General features: G+C 52.0%; 9 protein-coding genes across 9 annotated transcripts; 7 read left to right on the top strand and 2 right to left on the bottom strand.

The window, feature by feature from the left end:
* Window positions 1-426: 426 nt before the first annotated feature.
* Window positions 427-1,728, bottom strand: PV08_10276 (serine/threonine-protein kinase ark1; the record flags this gene model as incomplete). Its single annotated transcript, XM_016384591.1, has 2 exons — window positions 427-570; window positions 619-1,728. The coding sequence occupies 2 exons, from the start codon at window positions 1,726-1,728 to the stop codon at window positions 427-429; spliced, it is 1,254 nt and encodes a 417-aa protein (XP_016231193.1).
* Window positions 1,729-2,134: 406 nt separating this feature from the next.
* Window positions 2,135-2,965, top strand: PV08_10275 (uncharacterized protein; the record flags this gene model as incomplete). The annotated part of the gene is made up of 1 exon (XM_016384590.1): window positions 2,135-2,965. One exon carries the CDS (start codon window positions 2,135-2,137, stop codon window positions 2,963-2,965), a length of 831 nt encoding a protein of 276 aa, XP_016231192.1.
* A 1,166-nt stretch (window positions 2,966-4,131) lies between these two features.
* PV08_10274 (uncharacterized protein) lies at window positions 4,132-5,342 on the top strand (the record flags this gene model as incomplete). The annotated part of the gene is made up of 2 exons (XM_016384589.1): window positions 4,132-4,494; window positions 4,581-5,342. 2 exons carry the CDS (start codon window positions 4,132-4,134, stop codon window positions 5,340-5,342), a joined length of 1,125 nt encoding a protein of 374 aa, XP_016231191.1.
* A 1,129-nt stretch (window positions 5,343-6,471) lies between these two features.
* PV08_10273 (uncharacterized protein) lies at window positions 6,472-8,274 on the top strand (the record flags this gene model as incomplete). Its single annotated transcript, XM_016384588.1, has 2 exons — window positions 6,472-7,002; window positions 7,066-8,274. 2 exons carry the CDS (start codon window positions 6,472-6,474, stop codon window positions 8,272-8,274), a joined length of 1,740 nt encoding a protein of 579 aa, XP_016231190.1.
* Window positions 8,275-8,909: 635 nt separating this feature from the next.
* Window positions 8,910-10,642, top strand: PV08_10272 (uncharacterized protein; the record flags this gene model as incomplete). Its single annotated transcript, XM_016384587.1, has 3 exons — window positions 8,910-8,991; window positions 9,072-9,604; window positions 9,656-10,642. The coding sequence occupies 3 exons, from the start codon at window positions 8,910-8,912 to the stop codon at window positions 10,640-10,642; spliced, it is 1,602 nt and encodes a 533-aa protein (XP_016231189.1).
* Window positions 10,643-10,884: 242 nt separating this feature from the next.
* Window positions 10,885-12,723, bottom strand: PV08_10271 (uncharacterized protein; the record flags this gene model as incomplete). The annotated part of the gene is made up of 4 exons (XM_016384586.1): window positions 10,885-11,003; window positions 11,050-11,140; window positions 11,190-11,896; window positions 11,958-12,723. 4 exons carry the CDS (start codon window positions 12,721-12,723, stop codon window positions 10,885-10,887), a joined length of 1,683 nt encoding a protein of 560 aa, XP_016231188.1.
* A 624-nt stretch (window positions 12,724-13,347) lies between these two features.
* PV08_10270 (uncharacterized protein) lies at window positions 13,348-14,913 on the top strand (the record flags this gene model as incomplete). Its single annotated transcript, XM_016384585.1, has 2 exons — window positions 13,348-13,932; window positions 14,044-14,913. 2 exons carry the CDS (start codon window positions 13,348-13,350, stop codon window positions 14,911-14,913), a joined length of 1,455 nt encoding a protein of 484 aa, XP_016231187.1.
* A 1,000-nt stretch (window positions 14,914-15,913) lies between these two features.
* Window positions 15,914-18,189, top strand: PV08_10269 (uncharacterized protein; the record flags this gene model as incomplete). Its single annotated transcript, XM_016384584.1, has 7 exons — window positions 15,914-16,245; window positions 16,317-16,608; window positions 16,671-17,141; window positions 17,215-17,367; window positions 17,416-17,580; window positions 17,759-17,863; window positions 17,956-18,189. The coding sequence occupies 7 exons, from the start codon at window positions 15,914-15,916 to the stop codon at window positions 18,187-18,189; spliced, it is 1,752 nt and encodes a 583-aa protein (XP_016231186.1).
* Window positions 18,190-18,752: 563 nt separating this feature from the next.
* PV08_10268 (T-complex protein 1, eta subunit) lies at window positions 18,753-20,618 on the top strand (the record flags this gene model as incomplete). The annotated part of the gene is made up of 3 exons (XM_016384583.1): window positions 18,753-18,801; window positions 18,892-19,380; window positions 19,480-20,618. The coding sequence occupies 3 exons, from the start codon at window positions 18,753-18,755 to the stop codon at window positions 20,616-20,618; spliced, it is 1,677 nt and encodes a 558-aa protein (XP_016231185.1).
* Window positions 20,619-20,785: the final 167 nt, after the last annotated feature.

Here is a 20,785-nt window from a genome sequence, read left to right as displayed (position 1 = left end):
GGCAGAAATGAAGTAACGGTCGCCAAAGAATAAATAGTTCAAGATAGAATAAAATAAATAATCAGTCGTATTTCGTAGAACGATTGACAGTTGGATATTCCGTCATTGACGCCGACAATCGGACGGCATCAATTACCATCCACAATATGATGAAGACGGCAAGGATTAAGAGAAAACATCGTATGGAGATGGGTTAATCGAAGCTCAATTCACGAAATTGCAAACAGACATCATCAGCTGAGTTATGCCATCAGTTATCGTATCAACACAGCGCATCACTATTTCTCCCAAAAAGCCCTGGCTATGAAGGGTGCAAGCAAACATTCTTCCTTGTTTAACGCCAATATCTTCACACAAGCCAAGTCATGCTCAAACAGCTTCATCAAAAATTTCTACCAAAGGCAGAGTCGTCCATGGGGGTTCGTTTTATTGCTCCGAGCTCGTTCTGCTGGTGCCAGAGGCTCGCTGGGCTCCACGCTCGCCCCCCTTTGTGGCGCAGTGCTTGATGATCCACGGATGCTGAAGTACGTGGTCGAGAGGTATTCTCTTTTCGGGGTCAAGAACGAGGAGCTGTTCGACGTGTCAGCGGAAGCCCGAAACCAACTCAATGTCACTTACTCTGTGTATTAGATCCTTCGCCTCTGCGCTGACAAAGCTCGGCACGCTCATGTCACCACGAGCAATTCTTCTCTGTGTCATGATCGGAGTGTCCTCGAACGGCGCTTCTCCTACGAGAAACTCATACGTTAAGACGCCCAGACTCCAGAGATCGACTTTCTCGTTGTAGAAGTTGTCGGAACTCCCCGGCTTGAGCATTTCTGGTGGAAGGTAATCCAGAGTACCACACATGGTCTGTCGTCGATTGTTGGGGGCATGGACGGACCAGCCAAAATCGGAGATCTTGATCTCGCCGTGAATGCCCACTAGGATGTTCTCAGGCTTGATATCTCGGTGCATGACATGCTTGCTGTGTAGGTATTTGAGAGCCGCGGCCATTTGAGCGATATACTGGGCAGCCTTCCATTCCGGGAATCTGTGCTCCTTGCGAAGATGCTTGTACAGCTCACCCTTTCCAGCAAACTCCAGGATGAGGAACACCCTCTTGCTGTCATGGAAATGACCGTACAGCCTCAGAACGTTCGGGTGTCGCAAATTAGACTGAATCTCGATTTCTCTCCTCACTTGCTTCTCAACTTTTCCTTGCTGCAGTTCGGATTTGTGCAGGACCTTCAGTGCACAGATCCAGCCTGACGATCTCTCGCGCGCCAGATACACCCGACCGAACTTTCCCTTTCCCAATGGTTTGCCTATTTCGAACATGCCCAGATGGAATTGTTTGGGTGCTTGTGGCTGATCGAAAAAGGCAATTGATTGTTTTTCATAGTTCTCATCAGACGCTCGAGATGTGGGTGCAGGCTTTCGGACTGGTGAAGGAGGAAGAGTTGGAACAGTTGTGGTGGTTGTAATGGTGGTGACTGGACCGGCATTCTGCCTCGATTCACTCGAGGTCTGGAGGGCGTATTTGACTAGATTCGCCCTGGATTGGCCTGAAGGAAGACTCGCTATTGTACCAGTAGCGGCAGCCTGAAAGTATCGGTTAGATCTATCCGTCGCATCGAAGCAGAGACTGATAGGTACCTTAGACTTGAGGACGGTGTTGGAGGGGGCGTCGTTTTCGTCGGTGACTGTGAGGTGCTCGAATCGAGCTTCTAGTGTTTTTGTCGCCATTGGGAGACGTTGAATATGATAGAAGGCGGGAGTAGGCGTTGACCTGCAGTCTCGTTACTTTGATAAATTGACTGATGCTGCGACTGCGACTCCGACTCTTCTCAGGTGAATATTGTATGGGTGCGCCAAAACAAATGGTCGCCTATGGCAACCGCCATCGCAGGGCTTCCGGGCATTTGTAGGGCTGCGCAGAAGGCGCCTGGAGTGCAACTATGTCGGCGGTGCGGGGATTGTTCAACTGGACTTCTAGGTACCGCTCCATGCCCAGAGACAGGCATCATACGAAGCACCACATCCTTTCGTCGCGCACCTGACATGTAGATTGCAGCTTAGCTGACAATCTCTGTCGGACAGGATCGAACGTACTCGCTATACTCGCTATTGTCCACCAGCTGATTCTGCTAAGATGGCGGTCAACGATACCCAGTCCAGAGATGCTGTCGACACTAATTATCCCTCTGCCACAACGGCTCCTCCGCGGTCGTTCTCTATCGAAGGCTTCCGCATTACGACCCAAAAGCTCCCTATACTGAAAGCTGGGCCAATCGAGGAAATGACGAACAAGCTTGGCATCGCACCTCCTGAAATGATATTCGGCGACAACTTCGTGGCGATCGAGCACCCGTCGTCCGGTTGGGGAATCAAATTCGACGCCTTCGGGGCTCTTGACCGGGTGGATAAGACCGGCGAGAAGAGGCTGAAAGTAGCATATTCGAAAGAGTGGCATCAGAGCAGGGAGGATTCACATGATATCAAGGAAGTCATCAAACCGTTCGACTGGTCCTACACTACCGACTACAAAGGCGACCTTTCCCCAGAAGGTCCGCAATTTGACGAAGGAGTCAGCCCCATCCCTCTAGAACTTCTCAAGCGGCCAGATCCAATATTGTTCTTTGATGATGTGATCCTGTACGAAGACGAGCTCGCTGACAACGGGATCACCATGCTTTCCTGCAAGATCAGGGTGATGCCTGCTCGCTTACTCCTTCTGTGCCGATTTTTCATGAGGCTCGACAATGTTCTGCTCAGACTCCGGGATACCAGGGTATACATCGACTTTAGGAAGAAGGAAGTGCTGCGGGAATACGTCGCGCGGGAGGAATCGTACGACAAAGTTCACAACGACCTTGCAGCCAGAAGGGACGATGTCGCCGCCGTACTCCGAGATGCCAACCAGATGCCAGATCTTCTGCCAGTCGTTGAAAGAAGGCTTGAAAGGCTTGAGCTGGGCAAGTGAGCCATATTCTTCCAGTTCTAGGATCAGCAACAGCATCGATGCCTATGATTGATTGAGAGCGTCGGGGACCAGGGGCTTGGTCGGGAAGACAACTTTCTCAACAACCGTTCCTGTGCAGATGTCCTCATTTCCAGACACGAGGAAACAGACCTTCAAGACCATCAATGCCGAAGACAACATGATTTGGAAGCTGTCGCTAGAGAACTCTACACGAGACGTCAGACCGAGAAGCACTGACGCTAAGTCCCACCAACCTTCGATACAGCGAGGGGTGTTCACGTCAAGCGTTGAGACAATGACACCTGGGACCGAGGGTGCCGATACTGTGCATTGGTCACGGATGCTGATCGCTACCGGTCGGGCATCATTGTACCTCGAGACTCGCAAGCACACCATGCAGCCATGGTCTTAGCAGAAGCCCCAGTGTAGAAGAGGAACTGGGCAACGGAAGGGAGTCTCCTCACATACAATATCATGATATGCGCAGCTAGAAACTTGCTAGCAACTCGCGTCGCAGTTGATCTACAGGGCAAGCAGGACGAACTCCGGATACCGGTTCATGTCAGGGCATAGAACGAGCACTCGGACCCCAAGTAGATTATTACAGCTCACTGGCCATCTCAGATCTGTGCCGAGTTTTGATGCTGCTGAGCACTCCAATTCCTGGGTTTGGGGGCGGTGAACTGACATGTCGATGGCAGCTGAAAGGGACCGATGAATGGTCCAATTTCCACATTGTCCCAAATTGCCAGAGTGGAAACCCAATGCGCCAATAATGTATCGCTGGCTTCAGCCTTCTCCTTCTCCTCCTTCTTCATCAACCCATCAACCTTTCCTCCTCTCGGCCCTGGCCTTGATTTAACCGAGTTTTCTAGCCCCAAAGGCCCAAGTTGTACGTATTTGGGTGGTCGTTAATCTTTCATGGCATCAGCCGTGGCTTTTCACAAACTATTGATGAAGGTTCCGTCTCCCCACGCGAAGATTGTCCCTGGAAGTTGGCCGGAACAAGCATGCTTGATGGCCCCAAAGATTAAGGTGAGAAACAAGGGTAAGTCAATAATGGGATCTCGCTCTTCTTCTGAGATCTTCTTCTCCATCTCAGTCCCTTGCTCTTCGCCTCAAGGATTCTACGTGACTGTTTCGATCCTCTCCCTGGCTCGGGCAGGATGAGCACTCACACCCGGATGGTCCTATGGGCGTTGGTGTTGGTATTGAGTATCTCGTTTTCTAATGCATCGCCTTCGGTGCCCGTTGCGACCGATCCCGTTGTGACAACGACGACAGTCACGACGGTTGTCCCGTCGCTCGTCACCATCTACTCCGTTGTTCCTGCAACCGGTGACCCGAACCTGGTGTCAACGATCACCACAACGATCAATGGTCAAGAGACAACTGTGATCTCGTCCGGCGGTGTGGTTGCGGGCTCGAGCACAAGCACTATCGTGTCCACGTTAACGGTGACAACGACTGAAGTTGTAGTCAGCACCATTGGGTACTCGACAGTGTTCGGTCCCGACCCTGAACCAGCAGTGAGTATTGACCAGCACTTGTTCCCATTAAGACATGCTGCAGAAACATCGCGGGAGATGCAGTTCATAGCTGATGTCCATCATAGACCACCCCTGCTTCAACGCCGGCCACGGTCTCCAATCCAACAGCACCTACAACACCCATTGGTGTCACCCCTGCGACAAGCCTGTCGCTGGGAACATCGACGACGTTACCAACTGGAATCGTCAGCTCCTCTGGTGCTGGCATTACGAACACGGCTAGTGATATTGTGCAAGTGACCTCCTCGACTTCCTCGTCCGCTTCAACGGCGGCTGCAACAGCACCTGGTTCATCAGCTTCGCCAGCGTCGTCGTCGTCGTCGTCATCATCGTCATCATCGTCATCATCATCATCATCATCACTGTCAACCGGAGCCAAAGCAGGAATCGGTGTTGGCGTTGTCATAGGTGTCATCGGAATTGTCATCATATCCTTTTTCCTGGGCCAGCGATATTCCCGACGTCGGCGAGACGAAGCCAATAGCCGCGCTCTCGCTGAATCTGACAGCCCAGACCAGGAGAAGGATGTTTTCCTGGCTGGCCGTCCATACGAAGAAACGAATCCATATCACACTGCTGGCGAGTCGACTACTGGTAACAATCAATTTTCCACAACGACGACGACGACAGCAACAACAGAAGCGGGCAGTCCATCGCCGGGTATGAAGTTTGAAGACGTGTCAAGCCCAGCCATGTCCTCGTACCGTAGCCACAACGACGAGATTTCCGCTCTCCCCCAAGTCAAGGATGAGGATGACATGTATGTGGGTGTACCAAGCTATATGTCAGGATCGAAAAGGTGGAGCATGAAGGAATATGAAAGATGACAGATTCATACGAAACATGAGTCTGCTTAAGCATTACCGACTCGAGACATCGACCAGGCGTGGGTCAGAAGATCAGAAGTGACGTCCATCACACTAGGTCCTGTTCTGGTATACGCATCTTCTGGCGCGGAGGCCCCTTCACTATTGTCTGGTCATCTTATCATCAAGACAACATGACCATGATTTGCGCGACTGAGATCATCACCAAGACTTCCCCACGTCAGCGCTGGTGGGCTTGTGCCACAAAACCACCTTCAGTCGCCAGCGATGATCGTCGTACCGAGTTGACTTACTGACTTATCAGCAGTAGTCGCCTACTTTGACAGTTACGCATTTTCGAGATACAAAGTGGTTGCACGAATAATCTGCATTGGCGGGATGTGAGGGGATAAGTGGTGTGAGAGCACCGGAGATGGTTCCAACTTCCTCAACGTTACCAGCAGTTTGGCCACGTGACCCACCACCATCTTTTGGCGGCTTTTGAAGAGTCTCGAGTTTAGAGCTCGTGTGTTCCAAGGTTGGGTAAGGCTATGCTGGACCCTTGAGGAAGTGCGCGTGCTTTGTGCATTTTGAGCGCGCAAACATGGCCCGGTTACGAGACCACATTCACGGAAGGCCTGGCTGCGGCAGATCAGCGGTTCTGGCCACGCTGGACCTGATTATCACCTCAACGAGCTAACCGCGGCAGGAATCGCCTTGGTCAGACAGTCCTCCGTAGAAATGGAGCGAATCACGTGTGTCGGTAGGACGGAACTGTGGCTACGCTGGAGAGGACGAATTTTTCACTTACACGGAGCGATGTGTTTTAAATTTGAAGATGTCTGTTTCTATAGCCGCACCATAGTTGACTGGCAGGCAGTAATCACATTCATGCCCTCGCAGCAGTTCGGCACCCAACAGTGAACACCCCGACCAAGGTATCGTCAACTCCCCCATCCGGACTAGGGCTGCCAAGTCGTGATCACGTGCTGGGCGTCAAATCAAAACCTCCTCGGCGTCTTGCTTTCTTGATTTTTCATCTTCTCACGGCTTGAGCATCTACTGTCATAAGACTGGCAGCGCATTGAACGACAAGATTCAAATCGACAGCCCACGTACGCCGACCACCGTCCGCCGTTGATGGTCCATGATGCCGGCCCTGCTGGAGGACCCAGAGTCCGCCGTGATATATCGGCAATCTGGGCAGGGTCCGTATCCGACCCCAGATAATCCGCAAATTCCCTCGTCTATATTCCCTAGGCCCGTCACACTCAGGGATCGTGTTACCATTGCGACTCTGGTACCTTTCTTCTCGCCTGAAGCTGTGCCGAAAAGACTATTGGCTTATCTGTCTGAAAACCTCAACAAGGAGATCGAGAGTGGAGACACGTATCCAATGATCGACCCCTTGCCTCTCGAGACTTTTGGGCCTTATTGGTTTGGAAATTTCGGTGCGGTCATGATATTGGGTGACATTGGAGGTATCGAGGGAGTTCAGGAACTGGATCGAAGTTCTGCCGATTGGAACAAGCTTTGTCTGGGGAGCTTCTACGTCAAGCCCAACTACCCTGGTCGTAGTAGTCATGTATGCAATGGGGGCTTCCTCGTCACCCCGGCCGCACGAAACAAAGGTGTTGGGAAGTCCATGGGCCAGTGCTATCTAGACTGGGCACCTCAATTAGTAAGTTGGACTCGAGAGAGGATCACTGTCTCGTTGTAGAGGTGTTGGTCTAACACGCAGTAGGGCTACACATACTCTGTCTTCAACTTGGTCTACGAGTCAAATACCGCCTCTACAAGGATATGGGACTCTCTTGGATTCAAACGCATTGGCAGGGTTCCTGGCTGTGGAAATTTGAAGTCGTCCAGCGAACCTGTAGATGCTATCATCTACGGAAGGGATCTGAAAGCGGATGGCGAAAACGATCAATCCGAGGAGAGATTCGACAAAATTCGATACTACTTAAGACACCAATTATACCCGCAAGGCGCGGACAGGTCAGAGAAAAGCCGACTAAGGAGCGCCGCAACGCACTATAAATTGGTGGGAGGTCAAGATGGGGTGCCTGAAAAGCTCTTCTTGAAAGATAAGGAAGTCATCTCCGATCCTCAAGCACAATATGATATTGCCACACAGATACATCTACAGTCCCACGGAGGCATCAACAAAACCACAGCTCTCATAGCCACCCAATACCACTGGATTCGGATAAAGGAGACTGTGAGTCATGTGATCAAGAACTGTCCCGAGTGCAAGGACGTGAATAAACCTCCAGTCATCCGCACCGAGAACAGAGCTCGAAGCAAAACAATTGAAGAAACCCCGGCGACATTGCCAGCACCCCCGCCACCGCCTCCCCCTCCCCCTCCTACTCAACCTCCACTGACGGTCCAATCTCCTGCCGAGGTTCAGAGCACATCTCAAGAAGATTTAAGCGCCAATCACATGTCAAACCACGACTTCGCTTCAATACAGCAGCAGATGAATCTTGCAAATGATCATTTGACTAGTCCAAACGGCCATCTACAGAGTAATGGCAACCTCGAGGCGCATCTTCATCCCGAGCGGCATCTACATCCTGAGCTGCACTCTGATCCGCATCTCCATGATGCACATCTCAACGCCTATGATGAGATGGCTATAGATCCACAAATCATGGAGCAGATCCAAGCCATGGCCGAATACGATCAGAACACACATGCATACGTTCAAGCGGGATTAGGTCAATTCGAGACTCCTCACCTCCAACCGCATGACCCGCACGATTTCAATCACCAGCCTCAAGACCATGGCTTCATGAACGACGCCAATGGTCCCATGATGACACACGACCATGTCATGGACGATAGCGGGGCAGGGACCGGACTTAGCAACATGCAACCGATCCAGCATGTGTTGCCCATGGATTACCTTGACGCTTCAAACAATCAGCAGTTTAAACTTGAGCAATGAAAGTGATGGTGCCAGGCGTTTTGGAGACTACTGGGAAATTTATAGAGCACTCAGGTGAACGAGCTCACGATGAATCTTTGCCATGACCTTCTCTTCGATATGAACATCCTTTCACCAAAGGCGTGCTTTGAGTCCCAGATGCTTGAAGTAGGGGGAGTCACGCCAGGCTTGAAGTTTAGTGTAGACACAAAATAAAAGAACTCTGTATTGGGAGTGGTTCCCAGCAGCTTGCTTACCAAACTTGAATACGCCTGAACTTCGCATGCGACTCTTTGACCCTCTTCTGTGGACAATGGAAGGGAGTGCGCCGAATATCAGGATTTGAGGTGAATTAACAGCCGGCGAAGGCTGACCAGCCTTTTCAAAGGGGCCTATAGCATCCTAGGTAATGTATATACACTGGGTATATTTCTTGGAGTCTGGTCGTCGGCTATGATTGAGAGTTTGACTAACCCAATCGGGACGATCTACTCCGCTCTCTATCTCGAACCTCGAGTCACTGATTTCCTGGCACAACATGAGGCGGATATCAATCAAACAAACCCAGTCCTGCTTGTAGTTCTAGGATCAATACGCCCTAACGTCGAACATGAAACCATCGTCGGTCCATTTTCCGATAAACGCGCCTAGCCACAATGGATAATTGCAAGCCCAAACGGCCTCCTCGACCTCCACCGAAACTACGCACCAAGACGGGCTGCCACAAATGCCGGGAACGTAAGTGGCTTCATGCACACCGAGCATGCCTCTGTATTGCTGTTGCGTATGTTATCACGACGTCTTCTAACAATCAACAGGACGTAAAAAGTGCGATGAGAAGAAACCGAAATGCGGCGCCTGTACGAAGTTGCAACTTCATTGCAGTTACCGAGAGTCTGCGTGGTTGCCCGGACCCCCTTCGAATCACTCAAGGTCATCAGCTACAACGCCAGATCCCGAGGACCAGGTCGTTGACCTGATCTTGCCTTCACCGCAGAGTTCTACCTTAAGCTTCAATCCATCAGTGCTAATGACAAAGCGGGATTGGATGGTGTTCCAGTACGCCTCTACGAGATTCATCCAATTGCTCACCACGCCCGATGCCAGGGACGAGTTTCGCGACGTTTCGTTCGTATTTGCAATGGGTTTCTATAAGCCCTGGGTCATGCACGCAATATTAGCCCCGGCGGCCTTGCATGCTTCGTGCGCTGCGTTGATGCCGCAAGAGGACGCCATGGTCTACACCGAGAGTGCTCTCCGTGGTCTTCGCAAGGCTATCGAACAATCGGAGCTTACCGCTGACAAGGGAGAGACGTTTTTGGCAGCCTCGCTTTTCCTAGGTGTCTTCGAGGTTAGCAGCTCCCCGCCCCCTTGGGTCGCCTACCACGCTGATCGACTTTAGGACTTCTACTCAGATCCTGCAAGTCATTGTCTGACTCATTACAAAGCTGTTGCTCGAGTACTTGAGGAAGAGACTGTGAAGACTTGCCGTTTGGACCTAGATCGGCTGTCAGCTTTCCGACGCACACTTCTCGACTCGGTACTCTACCATTTCGCTACCAGACTGATCCTTGAAGAGGACGTCGATGCCATTTGCGAGTCGTTCCCCTCTCAAACGATAGCTATGTATATCGACGCACTGGAAAATATGGCACAGCAGGGTCACGAAACATCTTCAGTTCTTCCGGTCCTTGGCCGATGCAAGCCCAGTCTTTTCCTTCTCATTTACCAAATCACCTGGCTTAGTAGGCAAGTCCCGTTGGATCTACACAGCAGCAATCATACCCTTGCTCTTCAATGTTTGGAAGAGCTAGACAAGCTCTTCTATTCACACCCACTTTTACAATTAGACGACCTCCATTCTTTCGGCGATGATGCGCCGAGGACACTGACAAACACAGATATCGCTGCGAAGCTCTACTTCTTGGCTACGAAGATGTTCCTTCTGAAAGTCTTGAGCCCAGACCAGGTGCGGACGACCTCGAGTCAAGTCTCTGCTATGCTTCAGCAAGCGTTTGAATTGCTGAAGTGTTACGACGGAGCTGCCGATTGCGCACAATTCATATGTTGGGCTGTTCTCGTCTTGGGCTGTGCAGCCTGTCCAACAACCCATTTCGAAACAGGAGCCAGCCTCCCAATTGACATCGGCGCCGAAGTGCGCCGGAAAATGAGGAACCTTATTCAACGGAAACTATTGCAAATCTGGGAAACCTCTTACTCTGGGTACGTCAAACGAACAGCTGACGCCCTGGGCAAGATATGGAGCCTTCCGAGCCTTCTGGTGCGGGATGCTTCATCCTTCAGCTCGGAAACCGAAGCAGAATACGATGGTATGAATGCCCTGATTTATGGCGGTGGCCTGGGACAAGCCTTGCTTTTTTTTGCCTAGTTCTTGAGCGGAAGTTTTACGCCACTGCACGTTGTCATCAGTTGAGCGCAGTTGGAGTGGGAAGTACTCTATGCCGATAACAATATCATCTACTAGCAGCCGAACCGAACTCCAGTCCTGTCATCCTGACTTTAAACCTGAAGTACTAGTTCCACCAACATTGTTACATGGCCTCGAGAACGTGTTTATTCATTATTCATTTCTCAACCACTCGGCGCGACGCACAAGGGCCTCTTGATATACTAAGTTCGCTTCAAGCATTCGTCGATGATTGATGCCACTTGCAAACACTCTTCATCTCGCATCCGGCTCGTAAAAATTTGGACCGAACAAGGTGCACCATTCATCAGTTCAGGGTCATCTGGAAACCTTTGTCAGTTTTGATTGCAACGCGGGGTACGACTTACAATCTGGGCCGCCTTGTCCTGCTTGCACCTTCGTTGGCTGTGGATCCAGTTCTTTCGACGCCGTTCCGAAAGGTATTACACATGCCGGATACTGGCCAGATATTGTCAGCTGCATTCAACGAAGAGGAATGGGCTCCTACATCAAGCACATTCAGGAAAGCCGTAAAAGCCGGCCAACCAAAAGTGTCATGGGGAACGGCAGTGTTTTGTGCAGCAGGCGCAAGGACTGCGTCCAATCTTTTCTCCAACCAAATGGTTCGCCAGTTCTCACACAGTTCTTGTCTCTTCACCGAGAGAAGAGCATATTTACGGACGAAATCAAGTCCGTCTAGCTTCGGGACGAAGTTGTACTGCCCGGCATTACCAGGTCCAAACTGTGCGGCGACAGACGGTACCGGAGGCTCACCGCTCGCTTCTATAAACTGCTGGGATGTCTCCGTATGGAGGACGAAGAGCTCGCATGCCACCTCGTTAATATCCGCAACCTGGCCTTCAGCAGATGTTAGTTGCACTAGTTCATGACCAGCTGCTTGAAGCTTTTTGGCAGCCTCAGCCAAGGCCCGCTTGATTGGAGGTTGCAGCGGATACACAGGATCCTCTGGCAAAACACCAATCCTAAGTTTGGACTTCGTGTTCGGGCCCAGCCTGCGCCAGGGAACATCGATAGCCGTAGAGTCGAGCAGTGCAGGGGTGGTGTCGAGGACTGCTTTGGTGAAGATTTCGAGGGCCTCAAAATCGTTGGCAAGGGGTCCGGCGGAAGCAGTGATGGGTTTCCAGCCTGCGAGCGAGGGGACCTGTTGGCCCCCGTACGGGATTCGAGAACTTGTCGGTTTGAAACCATAGGTACCTTAGAGTGAGTTAGCATTCGCTTTCACGGCGTCTCGGAGCAGAGAATAGGTCTGACATACCACAGCATAGTGAAGGAATGCGAATTGAACCTGCGACATCGGTGCCAACACCCACGGGGGAACCTCGAAAGGCTACCAACGCGCCTTCTCCTCCGCTCGAACCCCCGGCATTGAGTGCCGTGTTGTGTGGATTCAAAGCACGTCCGAAAATGTTATTGTCGGAATCAGCAGTCATGAGTGTTTGAGGAATGTTGGTCTTCACATAAAGCACAGCGCCCAGACTCAGGAGGATGTCGACCAGTGGTGAATTGGCCGTCGATTTCTTTCCCAGAAATGAAACATAACCAATCGAGGCTTCCTGTCCCTTGACCTGGAAACCGTCTTTGATGCTTATCGGTAGACCGTGCAATGGGCCCAGTTTCTCTCCCTTGGCTCTCTGCTCATCAAGAGATTTGGCTCGGTCGATGGCCTCGTCAAAGAACGTTTCCGTAAGGCAGAATGTCAGTTGCTGTGCGATGGCAGCCCTCTTGCAGAAGGCGGTCGTCACATCAACAGAGGAGAATTCCCCTGACGATAGTTTGCCGAGGAGAGCAGCAACGGTATAGTTCTCTGTGATGTCCAACTCATGGTCGGTCAAGATGCCTGACTTTCTCGGAATATCCAAGGCGAGCAAGTTGTTTGGGTTCTTGTCCAGAGGAAAAGACAACGAGTCCAGGATTGCGGAAGGCAGCAGCCAGTTCTTTGGGATGGCAGCTCGACGCTCTTCTCTTTTCCGGGCGGCGATATTTTGCCAGCTCATTTCCTGTTCTGGTGCGATTGAGCCCATTTTGTCGTGTTGAGACGGAATGCTTCTTCTTTGCTGCTTGGCTTGGATATGTTCCTGTTGGCAAGGAAAACGGCTTTGCTTCACGATGTATGGTGAAGTACCAGCCTATATAGTCAAGATCTTCGTACGTACTGACAAGTCGCCAGACTCTAAGACGAGTCTACCCTTGGGAAGACGTCTTTGGTGATAATGTACGTCGCTTGAGCTCCACTCCACCCCGAATGATGGCATCTTGGTTAGTTGTACGAGTACTCCGCGGTACACGATATCATTTGACGATTCTTGGGTTGACGGCGGGAGCAAGGATGTGGTCGTACGCATTTCTCCGCCATAATGTTGTCCTATCAGCATCGGTTGCGCCGACACTACCAAAGCCTCGGCAACGTCCAGAGTTGCTTAGATCATTCTAGCCTGACGCCTCGAAGTGGACAGATCCTGGTCCTCGAATGCAACATGATGCTTTGCCTATGTTCGTGGTTCAAGTTGCGTCCAAATATCTCGATGGTGGCAGGTTGTTCTTATCGCTGTCTAAAAGGAACCAGAGAGCCCACAAACGGCGGAAACAGTACAGTCTGATTGAGGGGAACCCTTTCCAGTACTATTACCAACAGTCACACAACGACCATGGGTTCTTCTATAGATCCTTCTATTTGGCAGACTCTGGCGGCGAGGCTGGTTCGTGACCCTGGAACACCGGTCGACAATCCGACCACGTCATTCTGGCAAGAACCACTGCTTCCGATCGCTCAACATGCATCTTCAAGTCTACCTAAAGACGCCGAGGTCGTCATTATCGGCTCCGGCATTGCCGGGATCAGCACAGCATTGCATCTTCTTCGAAGGGATCCAAGGTTAAGCATTGTCATGCTCGAGGCAAGAACCGCCATCTCAGGAGCCACTGGCCGAAATGGCGGGCACATCAAAGCAGTGCCCTGGGCGGATTACTTTGCTCTTAAGGAAACGTATGGCAAAGAGAGTGCGATGAAGATCACAAAGTTCCGCCTCGCGCACCTTGAAGCCATGGTGGCCGAAGCAGAGGCGCTGGGCGAAGAAGGAAAAGTCGGGCTGGTGCGACGGGTCGATGGTGTCTGCGCGATCTACGACAAGGACTTCTGGACGCAAGCAAAGCTCAGATTGGGCGTTTTTCTCGACGACTTCCCCGAAGAAAAAGGGAGATGGAATATACATGAGGACGAAAAGGAATTGAAGGTGAGTGCGTGACGTTTTGAAGTACCCAGATTTCTGCTGGTGGTCTCACTCGACAGCTACATCGAGTATCTACTTGATGACAACTCACTGACTCACGCATCATGCATGTAGGCCCTCGAGTTGGCAGATGCCCACGGCTGTATTGTAGGTCCTGCTGGTGCAGCATGGCCGTACCGGTTCCTGGGGGTCGTATTGTCACGGTTGTTACAAAGTGGGCAATTGTCCCTGGAGACACACACGGTGGCCAAGGACATCCGACGAACATCGTCACCCACTCATCCTTACGAAGTGCATACCACGAGGGGCACGGTGGTGACGAAACATGTCATTCACTGCACCAACGGCCACGCAGCGCATCTACTCCCGGCGCTGAAAGGTAAACTGTACCCGCTAAGGGGACAGATGACGGTGCAGGCGGTGCCCCCTGGTTTTCCCCGGGCTGGGATGCAGAGATCGTACTCGCCCATGTGGGCCAAAGGGTTCGACTACATTACACAATCCGCGGGTGAAGATGGCTCGCTATACCTCGGCGGCGGGCTTCTGCAGGACGGTCTTGATAACGACGAGGACTTGGGCAACCCGGACGATAGTAGACTGAGTGCAGGTTGCCTGAGACACCTTGAAGCTGTGCCTGGTCGGGCGTTTGTGCACGGCAAGGGGTCTACGATTGAGAAGAAGTGGACCGGCATCATGGGATTCACAGGCGATGGGCTCCCACTGGTAGACCGCGTCCATCAGTATCTGTCGGGGAGGGAAGAATGCGACCCCGCTGCCGGTGGCGAATGGCTCGCTGCAGGCTGGGACGGGTATGGGATGGTGCATTGCTGGTTGACGGGCAAGGCTCTCGCAGCCATGGTCACGGACCATGAGGATGAGGTTCTCGAATGGTTCCCACGGGCAGAATTCGCATGTACGCAGGACAGGCTGGCGAGGATGAGCCCTGAGAGCGCGTTGCGACACTTGCTTGGTCATTTAGACTAGTGCCATTATCTACGATATGCTATGTCATGGCTATCTACCCTGTGCATGTCGTTTCTGTACCCCGGATAGACCTGACACACTCCCCTGTGGTACTGGGTGGTGAGGAAGCCACTAACCACTAGCCAAGGTGGTTAGTTAGCGGGTTGGTTAACGCCATGCCTGAATCGGAAGGTTCATCCACTACTGACTCCCCCCGGTCGTCAGGGATTCCCTGCTCCATCTGCTTATCAAAGCTCGAATCGAGACTCTTCCGGCGCAAAGTGCGTCCATTGGTCGTTTGACACCTACGAGATCGAGGGCATACTGTATCCCCCTCTCTGGGCCCATGTTATTCCCTGGGAACGAGCAAGGGATCTACAGATTACCCTGTGTACATGCTGTAAGCCACCCAGCCGAAACCTTGTCATATCGTCGTCTGTCCCGGCGCAATGCAACTTCACTGGCTCTGTCCCTATCTCAAAGTTTGACACAAATGAGTCGACGACCTTCTGCGCATCGAACCTTAGCCACCATTACGCCTTGGTTGCATAACCGACCCAAGCGGCCCAGTCTCGTCCGGCAGATACGGTCTATCTAAGCCTCCTGCCGACTGGCCTACCGCAGTCTAGTCGTATCTTGCAGGATCGAAGTTGGCTGGCGTGGCAGACCTCCCAAGATAATGTTCATTCTCAAGCTGAGAACCCCTTGATAACGACACCCGAGAAGACGAGCCAAGGAAACATATCACTCACTACCTTGTCTGTACTTATTGGAGTACGTTGACTTGCGGTTGGTGATGACGGCAGGTCGAGCTTCGTATCCCTTCTCTCGAAGCGCTATCGTACTTATAGAAGAGCTTGATACCCCCTCCTGGGCTCTCGACCAAACGAATTCACCTCCTCATTGTCGTTGAGACCTGACAACAGGACTTTCCGTTGTTCCATCCAACCCATCTTTCCGACACTTCCATTCTTCACACAACCCTCAACCTATTTTCGCTGCGCTGCTGCTGCTCCGCAGAATGACCTTGGTCAACAGCCAGATACTCCCCCCGGGGACGCAGCGTATCGAGGATCAAGCGGGATCTAAGATTCTGCTCGCACCGCAGCCGAATGCGGACCCCAATCAGCCTCTGGTACGTGTTGGTCCACCCAACAAGCCCGTGGATGTGAATACTGACTGTTATGCTTCCTGTAGAACTGGCAAGTCTGATAATTCTGCGCCTACTCTGCGAACGGAGATGTGCAGTGCCGCTCGAGCACTTCCAATGCTGACGCTGTCGAACAGGACCAAGTTCCGCAAAACAGTGCACATGACCGTCCTCTGCTTCTATGCTCTGATGGTGTTCGCTATGTGAGTGTTGAGTCTTTGGTCCGTGGACATCCGTCTGCACATACTGACTCAATTGCGACTTCGCTACAAAGCCTTTGTGTCGCACTTCCCCTCTGGCAAGATTTCAATATCGAGCTTGGTATGAGTTATGCTATCCTTAACGACGGCTATGCAACCAACATGGCTACGCTGTCCGTGGGGTGCATATTCCTTGTCCCTCTGGCTCTTCGATTCGGAAGGCGTCCAATATACCTCCTCACCGCGCTGGTCATGCTCGCCGCTGCGATCTGGCAAGCGAAGATGCAGACGATTGGCGACATGATTGGCGCGAATGCCATCTCTGGCTTCGCCGGAGCCGTGAACGAAGCCATTTTCCAAGTCACGGTATGTCTAAGTCTTCCAGTGATGATGATGAAGGAATATGCAGTCTGACTCTACTTTCACAGGTCGCCGACCTCTTCTTTGTCCACCAACGCGCCACCATGAACGCCATCTATCTCTCTCTCGTCACCGTAGGGAACTACCTTGGTCCTGTGGCTGCCGGGTACGTTGCGGTCAACCAGAGCTGGAGATGGGTATTCTGGTACTGCACTATATTCATGGCGGTCGTGACTGTCTTTATGATCTTCTTCCTTGAGGAAAGCAAGTACATCCCTCGAATAGAGGAGGGACACGAGGTTGGTTCGGCGACGGACCAAGAACAGGCGCAGGATCTCGCGAAAGTGAGCAGCGTTTCCAAGCAGAGATTGGGGTCGGTTTCAATCGACGCAACAGAAGCTGCGAACAATGAGCGCCGACGCATGGTCGAGATTGACACCTCAATCCCTATGGACTCGTACCTGAAGCGTCATCGTCTGTGGTCAACCGAGAAGGCGATCACCACTGGCAATCGCAGTCACTGGACGCATTTCTTTCAGGTAAGAAGAAATCGCTTGAATCCGGTTGTGGCTTGAGGATCGTATGCTGACTGTATATTTTGTTGTCGCACAGCCGTTTCAAATGATGTACACTTTCCCAGCTGTGGCTTTCTGTGCACTTCAGTATGGTTTTCTCATCGCAATGCTGTCAGTCCTTGCGGTCACACAGACCACTCTTTACCCAGCTCCACCGTATAACTTTACGCCTGTCGGTATTGGAAACATGGTAAGTTGGGAAGTCGCTTTTCCAATAAAGGACCCTAACAAAGAGTAGAATCTTCCCCCAGCGATTGGCGCTATACTTGGATCCGTCTTTGGCGGTCCCATCAACGATTGGTTTATTGTCCAGGTTGCCAAAAGACGAGGAGGCATTTACGAGCCTGAAACTCGTCTCTGGCTCTTTTTGATCCCTGGATTCTGTATGCCTCTAGGCCTTTTCGTAAGTCGTCAGAGCCCTATCCTCGATACTGAACGTTGTGCGGCCCTGCTAACCACCTTTTGACGAACAGCTGTATGGCTTGACAATCTCTAAGGCATGTACAACCTCCTCCTCCTCCTTATTCGCCAGCCCAGCCAAAGACATGGCGAAATATGAAACTGACTTGGTAAATATTTAGGGCATGCCATGGCCCATCAATGCTGTCGGAGCCGGGTTCATTGGTGCTGCGATAGGCGGCTGCGGCGACATGGCTTTAACTTACTGCCAGGATTGTTACCAATATGTGAGTGTCTCCTGGCTGCAATTATCTCTTTTTTCGAATTGCAAACCAGAGGAAAGCACGTACTGACAAACGTGTCCTTCGTCCGTTTCTAGATTCTCGGTGACGCTCTTACGGGTGTCGTGTTCGTCCGAAACGTTATTTCTACGGCTCTCGTCTTCGCTATCACACCTTGGATGAATGGTATGGGAGTGTACAACATGTTTGTGCTTTTGGGATGCCTGTCCATCGCCGTGGCCCTGACTTCTGTCCCTCTCGTCATCTGGGGACGGACATGGCGTATGAAGCTGGCCGGAAAGTACGAGTATTTCGTTGCTAAGCAATACTGATTGTATTGGACGTGGAGACGTTGATGTGACGCTTTGTAGGCTGCTAGTAGTCGAGGATGCCATGGAATATGTTGATTAGGGTATGTTCAAATCTCTGAGCTATCAGATGTCTTGGTTAGGAGAATATGGATCACTTAAAGAAGGCTGTTGCTCCCTTTACTGTAATTCTTCATTCCAAGAGTCCACGGCATGTGCCTAGCGAAGTCTTAGCACTGAGACTTCATCCGCACTTGATACATTGGGTTGCTGTACGAGAAAGACTCGCCTCGACTTATCCGGAGATAAACTTACGTTGTCAACACTAGCCGCAAGACCTGTCTAAGCTATCATTGATATTGCTCTGAGGCATCCTTGAAAGCCCAGTAATGTACAAGTGAAAACATGCTGAGGTTGCCCAGTGCTGAAGGGATTCAATGCTCCGCCGTAAAGGATGCTGCCAAGCATAGCCTGCCTTAGTTCGAAACTGCGTGGACGCCAGAGACCAAAAAAGTTCTTGAGAGAGGACCACAGACAGGTGTGAACGAACCCCCCACTACAACACCAGAACCCAAGTGCAAGGCAAGATGGCAGCATTTGGCGGACAAACACCGACTATCATCGTTCTCAAAGAAGGTACTTATGCTTCCCGTTGCGTTGTGCTACGTTTTCGGCTCTGCGTGCAAACCACAAACACACTTGACTAACCCTGCGGCCGACATCCAGGCACCGACCAGTCCCAAGGCAAGGGTCAGGTAATATCCAACATCAACGCCTGTCTCGCGGTGCAAGCCACAGTGAAATCCACGCTGGGCCCGTATGGCGGCGACCTCCTCCTCGTGGACGGCAACGGCCGGCAGACCATCACCAATGACGGCGCGACCGTCATGAAACTGCTCGACATAGTGCACCCTGCAGCTCGGATACTGACGGACATTGCGCGGTCGCAGGACGCAGAGGTCGGCGACGGCACGACATCCGTGGTCGTCCTGGCCGGTGAGATCCTCAAGGAAGTCAAAGAGCTCGTCGAGCAGGGCGTGAGCACGCAGACCATCATCAAGGGCCTGAGGAGGGCGAGCGTCATGGCCATCAACAAGGTCAAAGAGATCGCCGTCGGCACCACCGAGGGGAACAAGAGGGAGACGCTGCGAAAGTTGGCGGCCACCGCAATGAGCAGTAAACTCATCCACCGGAATGCAGACTTCTTCACAAAGAGTACGTTACATCCCCCCGTCCTTTTGAGATTTTCCAATTTGGTAGTCAGAACACACACTGGGTCGGTATGTGCTGACAACTGTTGCGTGGCGCGTATAGTGGTTGTCGACGCCGTGTTGTCCCTCGACCAAGAGGACCTGAACGAGAAACTTATCGGCATCAAGAAGATCACCGGTGGTGCGCTAGAAGACTCCCTGTTTGTGGACGGTGTGGCATTCAAAAAGACATTTTCCTACGCCGGTTTCGAGCAACAGCCAAAGTCCTTTGCGAACCCCAAGATCGTTTGTCTGAACGTCGAACTCGAGTTAAAGGCCGAAAAGGACAACGCAGAAGTCCGGGTGGACCAAGTGTCCGAGTACCAAGCGATCGTCGACGCAGAGTGGCAGATCATCTACAACAAGATGGAGGCGCTGTACAAGACTGGTGCAAAGGTCGTGCTGAGTCGATTGCCCATCGGCGATCTTGCGACTCAATACTTTGCAGACAGAGACATCTTCTGCGCTGGACGAGTCGCGGCGGATGACCTCGAACGCGTTTGTCAGGCTACAGGGGCCACGGTACAGAGTACCTGCAGCGACATTCTTCCATCACACTTGGGCACCTGTGGTAAGTTTGAGGAGCGACAGATCGGCGGTGAACGTTATAATCTATTCAGCGAGTGTCCAGAAGCGAAGACTTGCACGCTTGTTCTGCGGGGCGGAGCCGAGCAGTTCATCGCCGAGGTGGAGCGAAGTCTTCACGACGCAATCATGATCGTCAAGCGTGCTATCAAGAACCACACCATTGTCGCCGGCGGTGGCGCTACAGAAATGGAAGTTTCGGGCTACCTACACAGATACGCAGACAAGAACGTCCCCCACAAGCAACAGGCCGTTGTCAAGGCCTTCGCCAAGGCCCTCGAGATCATCCCACGACAACTCTGCGACAACGCTGGCTTTGACGCCACCGATATTCTCAATAGATTACGTGTCGAGCACCGCAAGGGAAATACCTGGGCCGGTGTCGACTTCGACCACGAAGGCGTGCGGAACAACATGGACGCCTTCGTCTGGGAGCCGGCCCTGGTCAAGGTCAACGCACTCAGCGCAGCTGTTGAGGCCGCCTGCCTGATATTGAGTGTTGACGAAACCATCAAGAACGAGGAGAGTCAACAACCCCAAGCGCCAGCACGAGGGTTACCTCCCGGAGCCGCGCAAAGAGCCCTAAGGGGCAGAGGAAGGGGCATGCCGAGACGGTGAGCGAGGGAAGAGATGGTAAACACGATGAAAGAAAAATCGGAGCGCGTGGATTCTGTCCCCCAATGTAGAATACATCAAAACAAAAAAAGTCGTCATACTGGCTTCCTTTGCTTCGGTTAGCGAGCATCTACAGCCCCCGGTCGAGAAGGGCCCATGGCGCACAGGAT

Source organism: Exophiala spinifera (assembly GCF_000836115.1).
Source record: "Exophiala spinifera strain CBS 89968 unplaced genomic scaffold supercont1.8, whole genome shotgun sequence".
In the NCBI taxonomy this organism is placed as follows: domain Eukaryota; kingdom Fungi; phylum Ascomycota; class Eurotiomycetes; order Chaetothyriales; family Herpotrichiellaceae; genus Exophiala; species Exophiala spinifera.
This window is presented reverse-complemented; position numbering and strand designations above follow the sequence as displayed.